Genomic DNA, 16,553 nt, shown 5'->3' with positions numbered 1-16,553 from the left:
CAAGATAGTGCTTGGTGCTAGAGATACAGTCAGTAAACACACAAACTAATACATTTTTGTGCATATATGTCTATGTACACATCTGTGTGTATATTTTGTACATATATAAAATATATGTATATATATTACATGTATATTTATATATGTATATATAAATATATATCATTTATATAATAGTATATGTAATATATGTGTAAAATATATAAATATATGTATGTATATATAAAATGTATGTATAAAATACATAAATATATGTATGTATATATAAAATATATATATAAACTATGTATGAAAAACTGCATTTTAAATGAAATGAAGGGGCATTTATTTGGTGGTGGGATATAAGGTATAGAGTTAGTAATCGAATTGCCTATTCTGCAAAGATAACAATTTTAGCTATCCCTGTTAATATCATTTCAAAGTTAACTGAAACTCTTAAGCATTTCATAGCTCATTCCTATGGCCTAGGATCTTTCTTTTCCAGGTCTTATTAGATTAATCAAAATGATAGAATTTTGCAAACTTCAGGCATGGTATATACAACTAGAGAAAAAGACTATTTAATTCCAAAATATTTTATAACATAACTATAACATAATCCTGCAGCAGAGATTACTGAAGTGTGATTTGTAGAACAGTAAATGACATGAAAGGAATTCCATATTCGAATAAATTTGGGAAATAAAATGTATACTTTATTCTACTCTTGATGATCCAACTATATGTTAGCATATTAAATCCCTGAGAATTACTGAGGTAACCAAATATATTTAACCTTGCTTAAGCAAGTATTTTGGACATCTATATCACCACAAAATTATCAATATTTTAAGACTTCTGGGTGGAAATGGAACTACCACCGTGAAACTGGATCACGAATAGGCTACGTCCTCTATTAAAGCGCTTAGCTTCTCACCCCCTAATTTTTCATATCATAGGCCATCCCCACCACTAAACCACAAACTCTGTGACTGTCCACCATTTTATCTCTTGTGTCTATCACTAAATAGAGAGTAAATAAAATATTTTGGAATGCATTGGAGAATTACACATCAGAAGCAATAAGCTTTGCTCAAATGGGCAGCTGTCTACTCACCGCTCTGCTTTGCAGAATGGCAAAGCTTTAAGTCATCACAAGTTCGGGCTGGGTGCTTTCTAGAGCCATCAGGGCTGCGCATGGTTTCGATCTGACTACTGAGTGACTTCAGGGTAGCATGCACCCCTGGGTCCGTTTTATTTTTGTCATCAGGAGCTGCCTGATCTTCAGTAAACTCTGGAAGTGGATCTGGCATGCTCTCATCATAGTGCCCCATGATATCCCCGAGAGCAGCTGTAAGGTGGCCAGGGGGACCCGGAGGGCCAGGGGGACCAGGCTCGCCAGGAGGACCCTAATTTAAAAAAATTGGAAATACATTTAACACATTTTTTTGGTTTTTGTTTTTCTATTGGACGCAAAGGCATTGATGGGACTTGGTGCAGAGAGAGTTACAGTGCAACACCCCAATGTGATGGTACTTGGGAGATCTGTGACTCATGCCCTTTTTAAACTAGATGGTTCTGGCCTGCGAACCTGTAACATTCCAAGGGTGAGAAATGATGCATAATTGTTTTTCAGGCAACATATCTGCAAGTTGGCATCTGAGATAAATAAAGAGCAAAGCACAAAATATTTGCTTTGATGTTTACCCTTGAAGATGTAATACATTTTATGTTAAGAACATACAGATATGCACACTCATTTCCAAACTATTCTGGGCAAGGCACAACTAAAATGTTTTGAAAGGATTTATGGACAGAAGATGAATGAGGATATGCAGAGGAGTTGTGGGTGTTAGTTCTATAAGACTACACGTCAACGCCAAGGAAATACACACAAGAAACACTCGCAAGAGAATTTCCCCATATTTCCAAATAAGGGGGAAAGCACAGGAAGTCTTTTTATGTGCATTAGTTAGTGTGTAGATCAAAATCCTCTATACTAAACAAAACTGGAGGAAGTTCTCTTTGCCCTTTTTATTAGCAAAAAATAAAGAGTTCTCTTACTTTTTTTTGCCAAACCAGAACTACTGGAGCAAAAGGGAGATAAGCACAAAAATTAGCAGAGGCTAGAAAAGTGGATCCTCTCTATTAATTTCCTTCTGCATTTTCTCAAGGAAGAACTCAGCAACTTGAGAGAATTAACCAACAACCTGAAGATATGTGTGGTCCACATCTCTCGTGGGGAGTACAGTCCTGGCAGGCAGAAGGCTGGAGTTCTGTTACTGGCTCCGCCACTTGTTACATGGTTCTGGAAAGTTGCATCAACCTCTAGTGCAAACAATTTCCTCACCGTCAAGAGACTGTTAAATCTGTGGGGTTTTTTTTCCTTTAAGATCATATCATGATTCCATACATTCCTTTATGCTAATCTCAGGGGAGGAGATTTTTTTTCTATCAAGGACCACTAAAACACAAGATAAAGTCAATCAAGAGCCACATAAGTCAGAGGTATTCCAATTCTGTGGCTGTTTTCCATTTAAAGTTGGAGAAATAAACAAATAGAAAATATTCCTCTTGACCACAGGAAATGTAAAGCTATTCTTTCCATGTAATAAATAATAAATATTTGGCTTAATGGTATTGACAATAAAGGGCAGAGACAGAATAAGAAAAGGAAAATAAAACCAAAGAGGAAGAAACACCAGGGAGGGATGCATAAACTCGTATACACACATGCACATACACACATGCAAGCATGGCAGATAGAGGAGACTGCTTCTCAAAGTTTGTTTTCTGAGAAGCCAAAGTCTAACTAAAGCGATTTTTATAGCTTTACATAATCCTCACGTCAATACTACTGAAATATTTTATTAAAAGTTTTAATTGAAATCCTTTCTGAATTCCATTTTCAGTAAATAACTCTTCGATTTCATATGCTTCACTTTCCAGCATTTTCATGAATGAATGCATTCATCAAATCTCACATTTAGTCTATTGCCTTTTAAAGCAAAGCAACATTTCCATAACTCTAATTATAATACAGTCATAACTTACTATTTGCTTTCATTGATATCACATGAAGTCAAGGCCTAGGTAGCTTGGACTCTGATTTTATATACTCTGAATAATCTGTATTAAAATGTTTGAAATAGCTACTTATACAGACAAGCTCTCATGTGACTTTCAGATTTGTTTTCAGGGTTCCCTGAAGTGTTTTGTCCATCATGCTGCACAGACATTCCTTAGACAGAATCCAAGCTATGAGAATCAATAGAAGCAATCAATCACTTGCATACAAATCTGTGATTTTACCTCAGGGCCTGCTTCTCCGACACTGCCTCGTACACCAGGAGGCCCGATGGGCCCAAGTGGCCCAGGGTTTCCTTCTTTACCTGAAGGACCAACTGGGCCTGGAGGACCCTGTAAGCAACAAAGACTGTATTTTAGATTCTAGGAAGAAAATCTTTACAGTACCTTTCTCTGATCAAAGAACTATTTCTTTATGGAATTAACACAATGATTTCTCATATTCGTTTTCTTAATGACTAATAAATGGAGTTCTAGCACTTTCTAATGTTTACTACTTCATCACACATTTTCCACACATGAATTTTCCACCATCCATGCAAGGTAAAAGACCAGTGTCAATTAAAAACGTTAATGGACTAGTCATCTTTTACTGGTAGGCACTGCTTCAACAAATTTCATGTACTGTACACCTAACTAGAAATTCAATTAAGTAGGAGTAAGAAAATGACAGAAGGAGTGTCTGATATAAATTAAATTTGTGTGCCTAAACCCCAGAATCTCATCACATCCTAGTAATTTTGATACTGTTCTCAATTTTATGTGTGATTTGTTTGCACTGTATTTAGATACAGCAGAAATTTTTTCTAATGATTTTCCTAAGTAATTATGTGTGTCAATTGTCTTATGGCATTAATGACCTATTAGAGGCAGCATTAATACTAATGCAGAATTTCTATAAGCTTCAAATATTGGTTTCATTTTATGATTTGCTTCCTAGTTAGCCTTATGCCAACCATTTCTGAGGAACTATTACAATTACTTAAAGGAAAAAAATAAATCCAGCTTCAAAATCTATCTCCACTTCATGGTAAATCGTATTATATCATTTCAAAGAGTACAATTAAATGGAAATTTCAATAAACACAGAGTAAGAAAATGAACTAACAGATGAGTATATCCACCCTAGGTTAAGAGATTTTAATGTGGGCCCATGAAGTAATATGTCATATTTCAGGATATTTCTACTTAAAGGTAAATGCTGAATGGTTTGTCTCATATGTTTGCTGCCAGCTTCAGAGAACCGAGGCCAACTCCAACTTCAATACCATGAAAATGATACTGAAGCACTAACAGTATACAACCAGGAGCATTATTATTTACATGTGCAACTTATTAAGTTTTGTTACTTACTCTTGGGCCAAATGGTCCTGGGATTCCAGCACTGCCTTGTTCACCATTGGGACCCTTAGTAGGAAAAAATAATGATGCCAAAATATTTATATCCTACGTTTTACCATTCTTAGCTTTTTCAAATGTACTGTCATTGACTTTAGCAACATAAACTACTTTCATAAAGTCATCAACCTCTATAATGTTTCATGAGTTGGCCAATACTAAAGACAACTGCAGGAGTAATGGTGCATATATCCTTTTGCTTTATTTCTTTCCTACAAAATTACAGCAAATATATAAACAATTATATTGGATAGCTAGGTAATTAGTTACTCATCGAGATATTCTTTGAAATGAAAATAAGATACAAAAAAACCCATCCATTTTATAGACAAATAAATGTTCATGTCAAGATACCTGTGTATTCTCATATGCAGGGCAAATAATACTTAAAGGGATAACTTACAGGAGGTCCAGGAAGACCTTGAAGACCAGTAAAGCCTCTGTGACCCTTCTGACCTCGGTCACCTCGGTCTCCATGATCACCTTTGTCACCTCGAGGTCCTTGGGGTCCCTAGAAGTAGGGTCATAGCATGGATATTGCCTGTTGAGACTACAATTTACTACAGTTTTACTTTGTGTAATTGTATCTGCTACAATTTGGGGTACTGTATTTTATATGAACTAATATATTTACTTATCTAAATAGTATTAGACCTAGAAATTTTTGTCTATTTTTCTCAAGGAATGAAGGTAATCCTTAAAATCATAAGCTATATAATAATGCTTTCCTAAAGATTCAGTTTTTTTATGTTTATCCTACATTCAGACTAAAATGAGGTATTTTAAAGTTTGATCTAGCCTATCTGAGACATTTTCCAAAGATTATATTTCACATATTTAGCTGATATCATTATGTAAAAATACTGCCACCATATATAGATTCTTTTAAATTAAAACGTGAGTTCTTATTTACTTATGTTACTTCTAAGAATAAAATGTTTATTAAATTTGCATATGCAGATAAACTAACTAGATATGAGCTGGGACTATGTTAAGAAATTGGCCATATTTGAAAGTTGCAAAGGGAGTAGATCTTAAAAGTTCTACCACAAGAAAATAAAATTTGCAACTATGTGGGATTATGGATGTTAACTAAACTCACTGTGGTAATCATTTCACAATATACACCTGTATCAAATCATTACCTTAAACAAGTACAGTGTTATATGTCAATTACAGCTCAATAAAACTGGTGGAAAAATAAGAAATTGGCAAAAACTTGTTTGAACAAATGAAAGAGGAATATCTTCATCGAGCCACTCTCTTCTAAAGAAAACACAAAGAACTCTATGTTATCCTCATATCTGCAATATCTGTACCCAAATCAATCAACCCTGATCCTGAGAAACTAAAGAAAAAGCAATAGTTGAGAATCTAACTGTGGGACAGAAGCTACACCAAGAAGTAAAAATTATCTGATCAATCTTATCAGTCACAGACTTTTTCTTTGTTTGTAAAAGTCTCGGGTAGTAAAGGCAGCTCCAAGGGTCTAGTGGTTCACAGTAAACTGACAAGTAACACAGGGTCACCTACTACAGGGAAAGCTTCTGTTGCCTTTAAAGCTTTTCTAAAAGAGAATTGAAATTCTATCAATCTGACTTTGGAGAATGGAAGATACTATCAAATAGACTGGCTCTCAGGTTAACTTTTCCCTTATTAGTCTTTTGTTCTTATTTTGTTTGGTTCTTATTTTTTAAATTGGATATCCTAATTGTCAAACAGTATGAGAATCTTGTTTATAATAAAAACAAGACTAGATCTCAGTAACTTTTACATATTATATAAAACAATGTAAATTTAAATACTAAAATCAGTTTGAATGCTTTTATAATGTCAGAAAGGTTATTTTATTTTAGGGATGCCCCCAAACCTCATAATTAAAATAAACCAAACCAGAAAGCACCTATTTAAATGATTAACTAGAGTTCATTTAATGATGGAAAACAAATTGTAACCAGTTAGAAAACCATTCACTTGACACGCCATGTAACTATAAAATCTTCTCTAGCCTAGCTCAAATCAAAGCTGAGAATGATGATTTAATAATAGGTCATAATTTTAAGGCTATAATTGTTCTTCATGAATATAGATATTGATATTGAACACAGATATTGATTTATATAATGGGTGTGAAAGAAACATGACCTATTAGACTGCCCATAAGAGATGATTCACTCATGATAAGACATCAATATAATAATCATTAACCTCGAAGCAATTGCAAATAGCAAAAAAATCAGAACATGGGCAGGGCAGTCTAGTTGAAAATAAAATATATTTGAATAGTACTTTTCAAGTTTACAAAGAGCTTTCAAACCCATTTTCCTATGTAATTTTTAGAAAATCTCAGAGAATGGCACTATTTCTCCTGTTATTTTGGGGAGAAATTGTGACTCGAAAAGTCTTAATTGATTATTGAAATAATTTGTAGTTAAATTCAGAGGAGCTATATTAACATTATAAAAACAAATATAAACTCCTGGTTATCATTTTAAATCAACATTTTGTTCAAAGCTTGAAGAATTTGGTAATTTTCACTTATGAGTCTTAAATTGTACTTCTTCTTTGGGAGTATATTTTACGTAAGAAGACATATATATAAAAAAAAAAAACAAACAGAGAACTTACAAGTAAGCCACGTTTCCCAGCTCGACCAGGTGGTCCAATAGGACCCCGAGAACCCTAGAAGAAATTTTCATAGATATTAATACAAAAATATGGATGTATTATATAGACATAGAATTCAAGAATATATGTTTGTAGTTGAATACTTATATATGTGTATGTGTGTATCTAAGTGTATAGTCCTATGGCTAATTAATTAAAACCAGGCTGAAGTCCCTAGGTATAAGAATGTGCTCACTATAACCCGAATGACATTTCTATAGTCAATTTTATCAACGGTCTTCACTGAATGAAGATCACCTTAGTTGTTTACATAAGACATTACTTACTTAAATTTAACATGATACATACTTATTACATCTCCTGTAAACAACAACATTTTTAGATGATGAAAGTCAAAGCATCAGGATTTTTGAATACCTATTAGAAACCAAATTTTTAAGACTAAAAAAATTAATTCCTAATTGACTGTTTATCATTCTTTGTTTAGAGTCCTTAACCAAACACACATGTTATTGAATGCATGCATATATGTAGCTCATAATACAGTATGTTGATGTTTATAACTGTCAGTGTGAAACTGACTCTCCTTACCGGATCTCCTCTTTGTCCTGCATCTCCTGGAGCACCAACGGGACCAGGAGTTCCAGGGGCACCCTGAGAGCCTGGCAGACCTGCAGGCCCAGGGTCTCCACGATCACCCTGACAAGAAAACCATGATATTATCTTTTTAATATTTATTCTAAAACAGCCGTATTCTATATGCTCATGCTGTTCATGAGAAGGAAAAATATAACTTTTTAAAACATATTTTATTTATTATTTTACTAATATTTTACTTAAATATTTTAACTATATTTGCTTATTAATAAATCAAACTGAAAAGAATAAGATATTTTCCCCCAATTTCATCCCTCCCCTCACTCTCACCCTATTATTGCCATAGTCAAGATTGCTGGACTATAGGAGTGGTCACCTCCAGAATTCAGCATGTTTCTTAGACCAATAAGCCTTCCAACTGGGGTATCCGTACACTTGGTATAAACAAAAACTTTCCAAAGAGTGTAAAAACAGGGAAAATTCTAAGGAAACCACTTTCCAGATTTTCAACTTCATATTTGTTCTTTCAGAAAACTGAGTTGGAACATCCTTCCCTACTTCCTCTTTAATAACCACCCTTCTCCCATTTTATGAAATAAAAGCAGATATCGTACAGTCTGCAATCTTATTATGGTGCAGTGCTTCGAAGAATAAACACCACTGGGCATCAAACTAAGGGACTTTTCCAGAATGCACAGTTCACTTGAGAATAAAGCAAAGAGGTATTCGGAAAGAAAGAGGCGGCTCCTTATTTTACCCAGATGACCCCATTATGACAAGGCTCCGAATCTTACTTGTCTCTTTAAGTGAGAGATGAGATTATTGTTACGTGAACGTGCATTAATATAATTATTTGACTTGAGAAACGGAGTCACACCTTTTTTCTGACAGAAGTTAAGTCTTATTTGACTGATTAGTTTGGCAACCAGGATAAATTCTGGCAATTAGGTTAGAGAATTGATACATAATACACTGAATAAGCTGAATTGGCAACTCCAAGATTTTGAAAAAAATATATTGAAAGCACATGTACATTTAGAATTTACCAAGAATTACCTCCTTTGCAACTATTAAAACTTGTGATTAAAATAAAATGTGATGGCAACTTAAATTCTGCGTAGGGGTTCATAGATTTTCAAAATTGTATCAGGGGTACATCAGCAAAATCTTTGAAGACTACCACACTGGACAATATATTACCGACCGAGGGAAAAACCCAGATGCCAAGAGAATTTGCATTCCCTGGCTTTCCGGTAGATGGAGGGGAGTGGCCTTACCCCAAGATTCCTCAAAACTCTTTCTTCCCCTCTCTTTGAGTGCCTACTAGATACTTTAAACAAGTTATTTGAAACACAAATGCCCAGTGGTATAGGTACTAATCATATTTCAAGTATTTGAAAATTGAGGCTCAGAAAATATGTTCAAGATCACACAGCTAGTTACTTAAAGAATCAAGATTCCAATCCAGGTCTCTCTGGTTTCAAAGCCCATTCTGCTACATGATGAGCTCCTGGAGTGGAAAGAGCCTCTGCATCATAATAGACATTAGAGAGGGTTTTTGTTTTTGCCTTCCATTTACTACTATGTAGTCTGAGACAACTGTGTGACTGCCCAAAGGGACTAGAGTTTCAGATAAAGTTGGGGATATTTTCAGTTCAGCACATGTCTAATTTAAAAACACATCATGAAATATACAATATTTAGAAAGACATGGTTTATTTCCTCGTGGGGCATTGACTTTAGGAGGTGAGCAGAGAAATTTAGATGTTACACAGCTCTATTTGTGCTGCCATACTTTTGTGAATGAGTTTGAAATTTAGACTACTTCATATGTATCCTCATCCAAAGCCTTCATGGTGCACCTTTTCCTACTGTTAATTAAAAAAATGCCGTCTCACTTGGCTGTGTATTCAAACTTTCATTTATAAGATCTACTCAAATTATGGCATTACAAAAAAGATTGTTACAATCAGAAATTTCAGGGCTGCATTGGAGCTATGAGAAGAAAGAGTAGCTTTTTACTCTTTAGTATTACAAAGATTTCAAATTTACATTACTCCAGATTTTTTAATCAGTGAAATTGCCCTTACACGTTCTCCAATAGCACCATCCCGTCCTGGAGTACCATCATTACCAGCTGGACCCTATAAAGAATCATATTTGAAAAATGAATTAACTGAGTAATAAAAAAGCACATTCCAATTGCCAGAAAAATTACAGCATGTTTTCCACCTCTCTTCCATATTATAAATTAGCATTTATGGAAATTTCAGTAGAAGAAAGTCTTCTGCCATCTTTCTATTACTTTGATTTGCCTGGAAAATTATTAACACATTCTTACATTTTTGGTGCCAACTTTAAATGCAGTTTTATTTAAGACACTATTTTCCACTTACAATTCAGTGCTTATAAAGTGCAATGTTATTTCCTTTCCCCGCGTACATATTTCATATTCAAGTATTAAGAATGCCCAGTTATTTACTATAGCAGCTCAACTTTAAAACTGTCCTGGCATTTGCTACAAATTTGGGCTCTTCAATGTTTGGTGTGAAACAGTACTAAATCTATGCTCAGGTTGGCTTAATCAACCTCTTCAGTGGTGGGCCCAGAGGAGGTGCCACCAGATGGAGGAGCTCCACCACCAGAGAAGCCCCCAGACATTCCGCCTGCTGGGCCTCCTGCACTAAGTCTAAATTCTTCATTTCTATTTTTTATTTTTAAAAAAGAAAAAGTATTCAAATTCTTCTAAATAAATAGACAACAATTACATTCCTGGTATTTTGTTTTGTTTATATTATCAGTGGATGGTTTTCCTCACATTTACTTACCCAAATAATATCCTTAAAGTTTAAAGTAAAATATCTGCGTTTAGATATTAAATTACTTTAAAAAATATATAGTCTTCTTTTCCTATTTTATTTTGATTTTTTTCAGAACTATATTTTTACCATTTGAGCAAAAATTGCTTTGAAAGGCATTGATTGTTTCTTTCAAGAAAATGTGACACTAAATGTTTGGTGATTTACTCATTAAAGCACTGAACAGAGGAAATTCCAACCTATAACTTCTCAAATCACCTTTCAAAAGCTGATTTCCTCTCAAAAGAACCTAAGGGAACATGATCTCCATAATGTAACTTTATAGGGATGTGTAAGTAAAAGCATCTCTACTTACTTTGCCCTCTTCACAAGCTGTAACAATTATATTAATCCTATCACCATAAAACTTGGCAATTTTGACAAATATGCCATTACAGAATGAAATAATAATAAGAGAAAAGGTAAATGGTTGTGTCCTTTCACCTTCAAAATAATTTGGCAACAACATAAGTCAACTAAAATACTTGGCTCCAGACTAGATGAAAGTCAGTGCAAGACACAAATCTTACTACTTTTTCCTGTGTCATCATTTAGTCAACTCTCTAGGCAAGAACACATCAAGAAACATCACTAGGAAACTTCCTTCAGGTCAAATGTACAATTTCTAAATTTCTAAATTGACTTGTAAATTTAAAAAATGTCCCCAGGACACCCAGATGAGGAGGGGAGAGGGATTTTCACTGCAGTACTCACTTCAGGTCCTGGTTCTCCCACAGGGCCATTTGAGCCTGGGGGCCCCACTGGTCCAGGCGGGCCTTTATCTCCTGGTGCACCAGTTGGTCCTACTTTTCCTGGTGTGCCCTGAAATAAAAGTATAAATATGTCCACCACTTCTGAAGAAGTTTAAGGAGGCCAGTTCACATAAAGGCTACATTTATTCAAATGGCACCCCAGTCCCTCCTTCTATAGTAATAATTGTCCATTATCCCACAACACTCATGTCACTGTAGTGCCTTCCCAGAGGCATGCGCACTTCTTATCACACTCATCCGGACATATCAAAGGGAATAAAAAGTATCCTTTGCACCAAGTCAGGTTCAGTTTGGTTTCTAATCTGATGTATCATTGTCATTTCTGGATGCCCTTCTTGAATCTGTGTCACTAGTAAGATTTGCTCAGGCTTATTCATTTCTGCTTTGTCTGCTCACTTTACTTCTATATCCTGGCACTTTGGTCTCAGTATTGGGAGATTTTACTTCCAGGTTCCTTGGCTCACTCCTGATAACAATAAGACAGCCCTTAACTCCCAGTTTTCTGGTTTCACATCTCCACCCACATGTCCCCAGTTCCAAGGTCCCAGCAGTAAATCTCTCTGTCTACATTCCATATAAAAACACCATTTTTTTCTCAAGCATGTAAACTTTCAGCAGTAAAATTTAGTCTCTTCAAACCTAACAGTGAGTTAAACTTTTATCCATACTCCAGGGAATATGAAATTCTTAGCACCCTCCAGGGAACAGGAGATTACTTTCAGAATCCTTCTTTATTGTTCACCCCACTTTCACCTCCAATATTACTTTAGCTCAACTACTTCTTCCCTTTGATGGTTTATGAAAACTTACTCTCTCAACAGTGAAATATGAGTGTTTCTGTTAGGCATGTTTATTTAAAAAGAGGCTACCTACTCACCAGGAGATTATCCTCCTTCTCTAGCTCCATGGACATTTTTATTCTTTGAAGAAAGATTTAGAGTCATCAAAAATCTATATCCTTATTTGTCTACTTCTCTAGTCCCAGGGTTAAATAACTATAATTTTCCAAGGACTTTCTAAGGTACTTAAGTAAAGAATTTGACATTGAAAGTCAAAAGGTTTTTAAGATACTCAGAATTTGTGTCTAAAAAAGACTTCAAATCTATTAAGAAAGAAAAAAAAGATAAATGTTCCCTTCACAAATTTTATTGCATATAATCAGATGAAATATCGACCAGTGCAGCTACTCACTGCTGGGCCGGGAAGGCCGGGCATCCCTCGCTCTCCACGCTGCCCCGGCATGCCGACGATTCCTCTTTGCCCAGTTGTTCCAGCTGGACCAGGGGGACCATCTGGACCCTAATTTTGAGGACAAACTATAATGAGAAATTCTCCAGGGAAGACTATATGCAAGCACTTCACAATAGAGCACAGCTTTACAGGTTTTTTGGTATGAGAAAAAGTTCTCTGTTCCATAAAACCATACTATATATGAGTAGTCAAAATGTGTAATCCACACTGAGCCTCTAACATCATTTAAAGGTGAGAATGGCTCATTTAGTTGGAAAGGAACTTGAAGATTAATGTGAATATTAGTAGAATAAAAGAGGTAAACTGTTCAGACAAATATTTTTCCTCTTTTTAAAATGACAAGAAAAATTTTAAAACAAAGAAATAGGGCTCTATCTAAACATATTAATGTTGAGGCATTTGGATATTAAATAAAATAGTTCGGTTTAAAAAAAGGTTCTTCATTCAATACAGATATTTGACAAAAAAATGTTTCCTTGTTTAGTTTCTGAACACCATATCCATGACTATTATATTTTTATATCTGTACATATACTTTTTCCTAGAGCAGAGAATTATAAATTAAAAACCTATAGGGCATAATGCATTTAAAGGATTACGAAAGTGCTCAGGATAATATATAAACAGTTTCTTTGTGGCAGTAATTCTTATGAATTTCTACTAGTAAATATCTCAGTTAGAGGTGGTCTAGAACAAAGATTCCAAACTTACAGGTTGCCCATCTTCTCCTGGGTCCCCTTTGTCTCCTGGGCCACCAGGGGGGCCAGCTGGTCCTCGATCTCCTAGTCGTCCGTGAGAGCCGGGGTCCCCACGAAGACCTGGAGGTCCCTCCTTCCCAGGTTCCCCTAAGGGCCCTGCAGGTCCTGGAGCTCCCTAGTACAACATAGAAAGAGACCCAGGAGGGCAAAGTGGAAGCCACGTTAGAAGACCTAATGTGATGGTCTCTGCCTCAGAGGCAGATTCCCAAGCCTCACAGGTCCATTTTTCCTGTTGGATGATCACTCAGTGGATTTAAACAAAAATAAAAAATACAGCTGCCACACAGCTGATTCATTTCCCAGAGGAAAATCTAAATTATTTGCAGACAATTACCTTTCAGTCATTATTAAAAGTGTGCTGACAATATTGAAAAATCAACTATACTTCAATTAAAAAATAAAAAATAAAAGTAAAGTGATTTGGAATTGCAAAAAAAAAAGTGTGTTGAAATTAACTTGAATTTTCAAACTCCATAAGGCTCTGCCCCAACAATGAATACATAATATTGATATTTTATTCTGTCTGACCTGATCTTATAATGAAAGAATAACTTCTATTAAAGATAATTTCATAGATTCTTCCTAACTGAAAGAAATGATTATTAGCACATAATACTGTTACTATTTAGTACCCAAATGAAATGAATTAACAGTCAAACACTGGGGCTTAAAAGGATCTGCAAATAAGCTCCTCCAGGAAACACTGGATGATTAAAGAAGGATTTGCTTGACAACATACCACTGTGAATTATTGGGACAAGAGTTGTCAACATGGGATAACAACTAATTAAGGGATTAAACAAAAGAACAAATAATAACTCACATATATGTGTGTATCATTATAATATGTACATATGTGTGTGTTTGTGTGTATTTTTATGTGTGTGTAAAATGACTCCACTATCAATGATTTCAATTACTGAATCGACTTACAGTAGGACCTGGAGGTCCAACTCTGCCGGCAGAACCAGGAAATCCTGTAGCACCCTAGAAATATAATATCATATAAGCAATTTTAGAATAAAAGTTAATTCTATATACTTTCTAGGGATTATTGATTTTACAGGGATACTTAGGCCTTTATATTCCTCTCGTTATGACCAATATATATTTTTTCTTTTATCCTATGTTTTTGGGAATGGATCTGGATTAACTGGTAGGAAGGATACTATTTTTCTCTTTCCACTTTCCAATTCTCTTGAATACATACAAGTATATTGAAGGCAAGGGCTAGAATCACATTAATATTTTATATAACAGAATTATACAAAGTACTTTGACATTATTCATTCCCTCTTCCATAGGTAATATATTATTTATGTTACATATGAGGCAGCTGGGTCTCCAAGATCAAAAAACTAATTTTAACCCAGATCTCCATCAAAGTTAAGCGCTCTTTCCACTACTGTATAGTTATACAACTAAAAACTTGTTGTTACGGGTTCAAATGCACTTTAAAATGGCTATAAAGTAATAGGTATCTGTGACTAGCTGTGTGTAATTCCCAGAGCTTCAAACCAACTTACAGGTGGACCCTGAGTTCCTCGACCACCTTTTAGTCCAGGAACGCCATTAGGACCCTAAAGAGAAAGAAGCAAACAAAAGATCGTTATAGTACAGAAAGATGGTCTAAACACAAGGTCAAACAGTGGGCACTGGACTCAAGTTGTGTCTTTTTTATTTTCAACTTACATGAGGGCCTGGGGATCCTGCCAGACCTTGTGGTCCAGGAGAGCCAGCATCGCCCTTCTGTCCTGGCTCTCCAGGTTCACCTTTTACTCCAGGCTGCCCATCAGGACCCTACATTAATTGAACAAATAAGCAGTTGATTATAACACTTACAGACATATGATTTCATGGGAATTATTCCTAACATATCATTTATTCATATATGGTATAATGGTGCTTTGAAATCGGTATAAAAGCATAGAAGAAAAAAAAAACGCCCTGATAAGATCTTTGAAGACAGTCTGAAAAAATAAGTTATGCCACCACATTTTTATTATAACAAATAAGTATATAATTCAATATAATGCAAATTCATCCATTTGGGGGCCAGTTCATGAAAAAATGTATTGAAAATGAGAATATTGCCTAGAAAACTATGTTTTCCAGGATCTTGAATATACCTTCAAAACATATGACAACGATAAGTAATTAAGTTCATCGCTGTAACAAGAGGAATGTTCGTTTGTAAATTAGGGATATTTGAAAATCATACCTGGGGTCCAGCAAAACCAACGGCTCCAGTTGGGCCATTTTCACCACGAGAACCCTAGAAGAAGACAAACATTACTGTAGCTTTCACACATTATTCTAAACAGGAACAGTATTTTAAAATGCAATTATATAAATTTGTAGTGTCTTGAAATGTACACATAGAGAAAGTAGACATATTGCTTGAGGAGGGCTCTTAAGCGTGATGTAAAGATAGGGGTCATAGAAAAAATTTTCCAAGGCCCAAAGTCTCAAAGAAGCTTCTGATTACTTAGTAAACGAGCTGCCTACCTAGACTTAATAGACTGTATAGAAATAATGCAGTGATTTTTTTTTTAAGTTTAATGAGAATAGTAAAAGGTGAAAACCAGGAAGTTAAAAGTAACCTAATCCAACAGGCATGGTTTTATAAATATCAAGACAAAATGATGAATTGTTTTACTGCTCAAGCTCATACTAAAGAACATCAAAATACTGTCACTTACAGGATTTCCACGGGAGCCAGGTGGGCCAACTAAACCTCGAGGTCCAGGTTCTCCCTAGAAAGCAGATTTTAGATTGTTATTGTCCAAAGCAGTGGCAAAACAGTACAACTGTAGGATTTGGGCCCTATGTGTAGGGCGGATGGGAGGAGAACTCTGAGATGATCTAGTCCAACTGTCATATTTTATGAAAGAGAAAACATTATGAAAAAGATCCAGCATTCAAATCTCAGGATTTTAAGTCCACAAAATAACAACTTGTGACATTACCTTTTCTCCAGTAGGACCTGCAGGACCGGGAGGACCCAAGGGACCCGGAAGACCCTGTCAATTAACATAACATAGGCATACTGAGCAAAAGAATGCACAGAAATCTCCATGTTTAAACAAACTAACAAAGAAGGGACGATTTTGTTACAGCCGACTGCTTTTGTAAAACATTACCTATAATAAACGATATACCTGTATATTCTCAATATTTTATATAGTCTAAAACAATTTCCAATGGATTTTCTCCACAAAACG

General features: G+C 35.2%; 1 protein-coding gene across 1 annotated transcript in view; it reads right to left on the bottom strand.

The window, feature by feature from the left end:
- COL5A2 (collagen type V alpha 2 chain) overlaps positions 1 to 16,553 on the bottom strand; it is a 143,462-nt gene that overhangs the window by 5,407 nt on the left and 121,502 nt on the right. Inside the window, exons 35-50 of the mRNA XM_082397309.1 lie at positions 16,299 to 16,352; positions 16,032 to 16,085; positions 15,551 to 15,604; positions 15,022 to 15,129; positions 14,856 to 14,909; positions 14,263 to 14,316; positions 13,283 to 13,444; positions 12,512 to 12,619; positions 11,262 to 11,369; positions 9,780 to 9,833; positions 7,684 to 7,791; positions 7,093 to 7,146; positions 4,868 to 4,975; positions 4,420 to 4,473; positions 3,292 to 3,399; positions 1,097 to 1,388 (exon numbers count right to left, since the gene is read on the bottom strand). Coding sequence (XP_082253435.1) covers positions 1,097 to 1,388; positions 3,292 to 3,399; positions 4,420 to 4,473; positions 4,868 to 4,975; positions 7,093 to 7,146; positions 7,684 to 7,791; positions 9,780 to 9,833; positions 11,262 to 11,369; positions 12,512 to 12,619; positions 13,283 to 13,444; positions 14,263 to 14,316; positions 14,856 to 14,909; positions 15,022 to 15,129; positions 15,551 to 15,604; positions 16,032 to 16,085; positions 16,299 to 16,352 — 1,534 coding nt within the window. The remainder of the gene's footprint in view (positions 1 to 1,096; positions 1,389 to 3,291; positions 3,400 to 4,419; positions 4,474 to 4,867; positions 4,976 to 7,092; positions 7,147 to 7,683; positions 7,792 to 9,779; positions 9,834 to 11,261; positions 11,370 to 12,511; positions 12,620 to 13,282; positions 13,445 to 14,262; positions 14,317 to 14,855; positions 14,910 to 15,021; positions 15,130 to 15,550; positions 15,605 to 16,031; positions 16,086 to 16,298; positions 16,353 to 16,553) is intronic.

Source organism: Balaenoptera borealis (genome assembly GCF_965194805.1).
Source record: "Balaenoptera borealis genome assembly, chromosome: 6".
Classification (NCBI taxonomy): Eukaryota; Metazoa; Chordata; class Mammalia; order Artiodactyla; family Balaenopteridae; genus Balaenoptera; species Balaenoptera borealis.
This window is presented reverse-complemented; position numbering and strand designations above follow the sequence as displayed.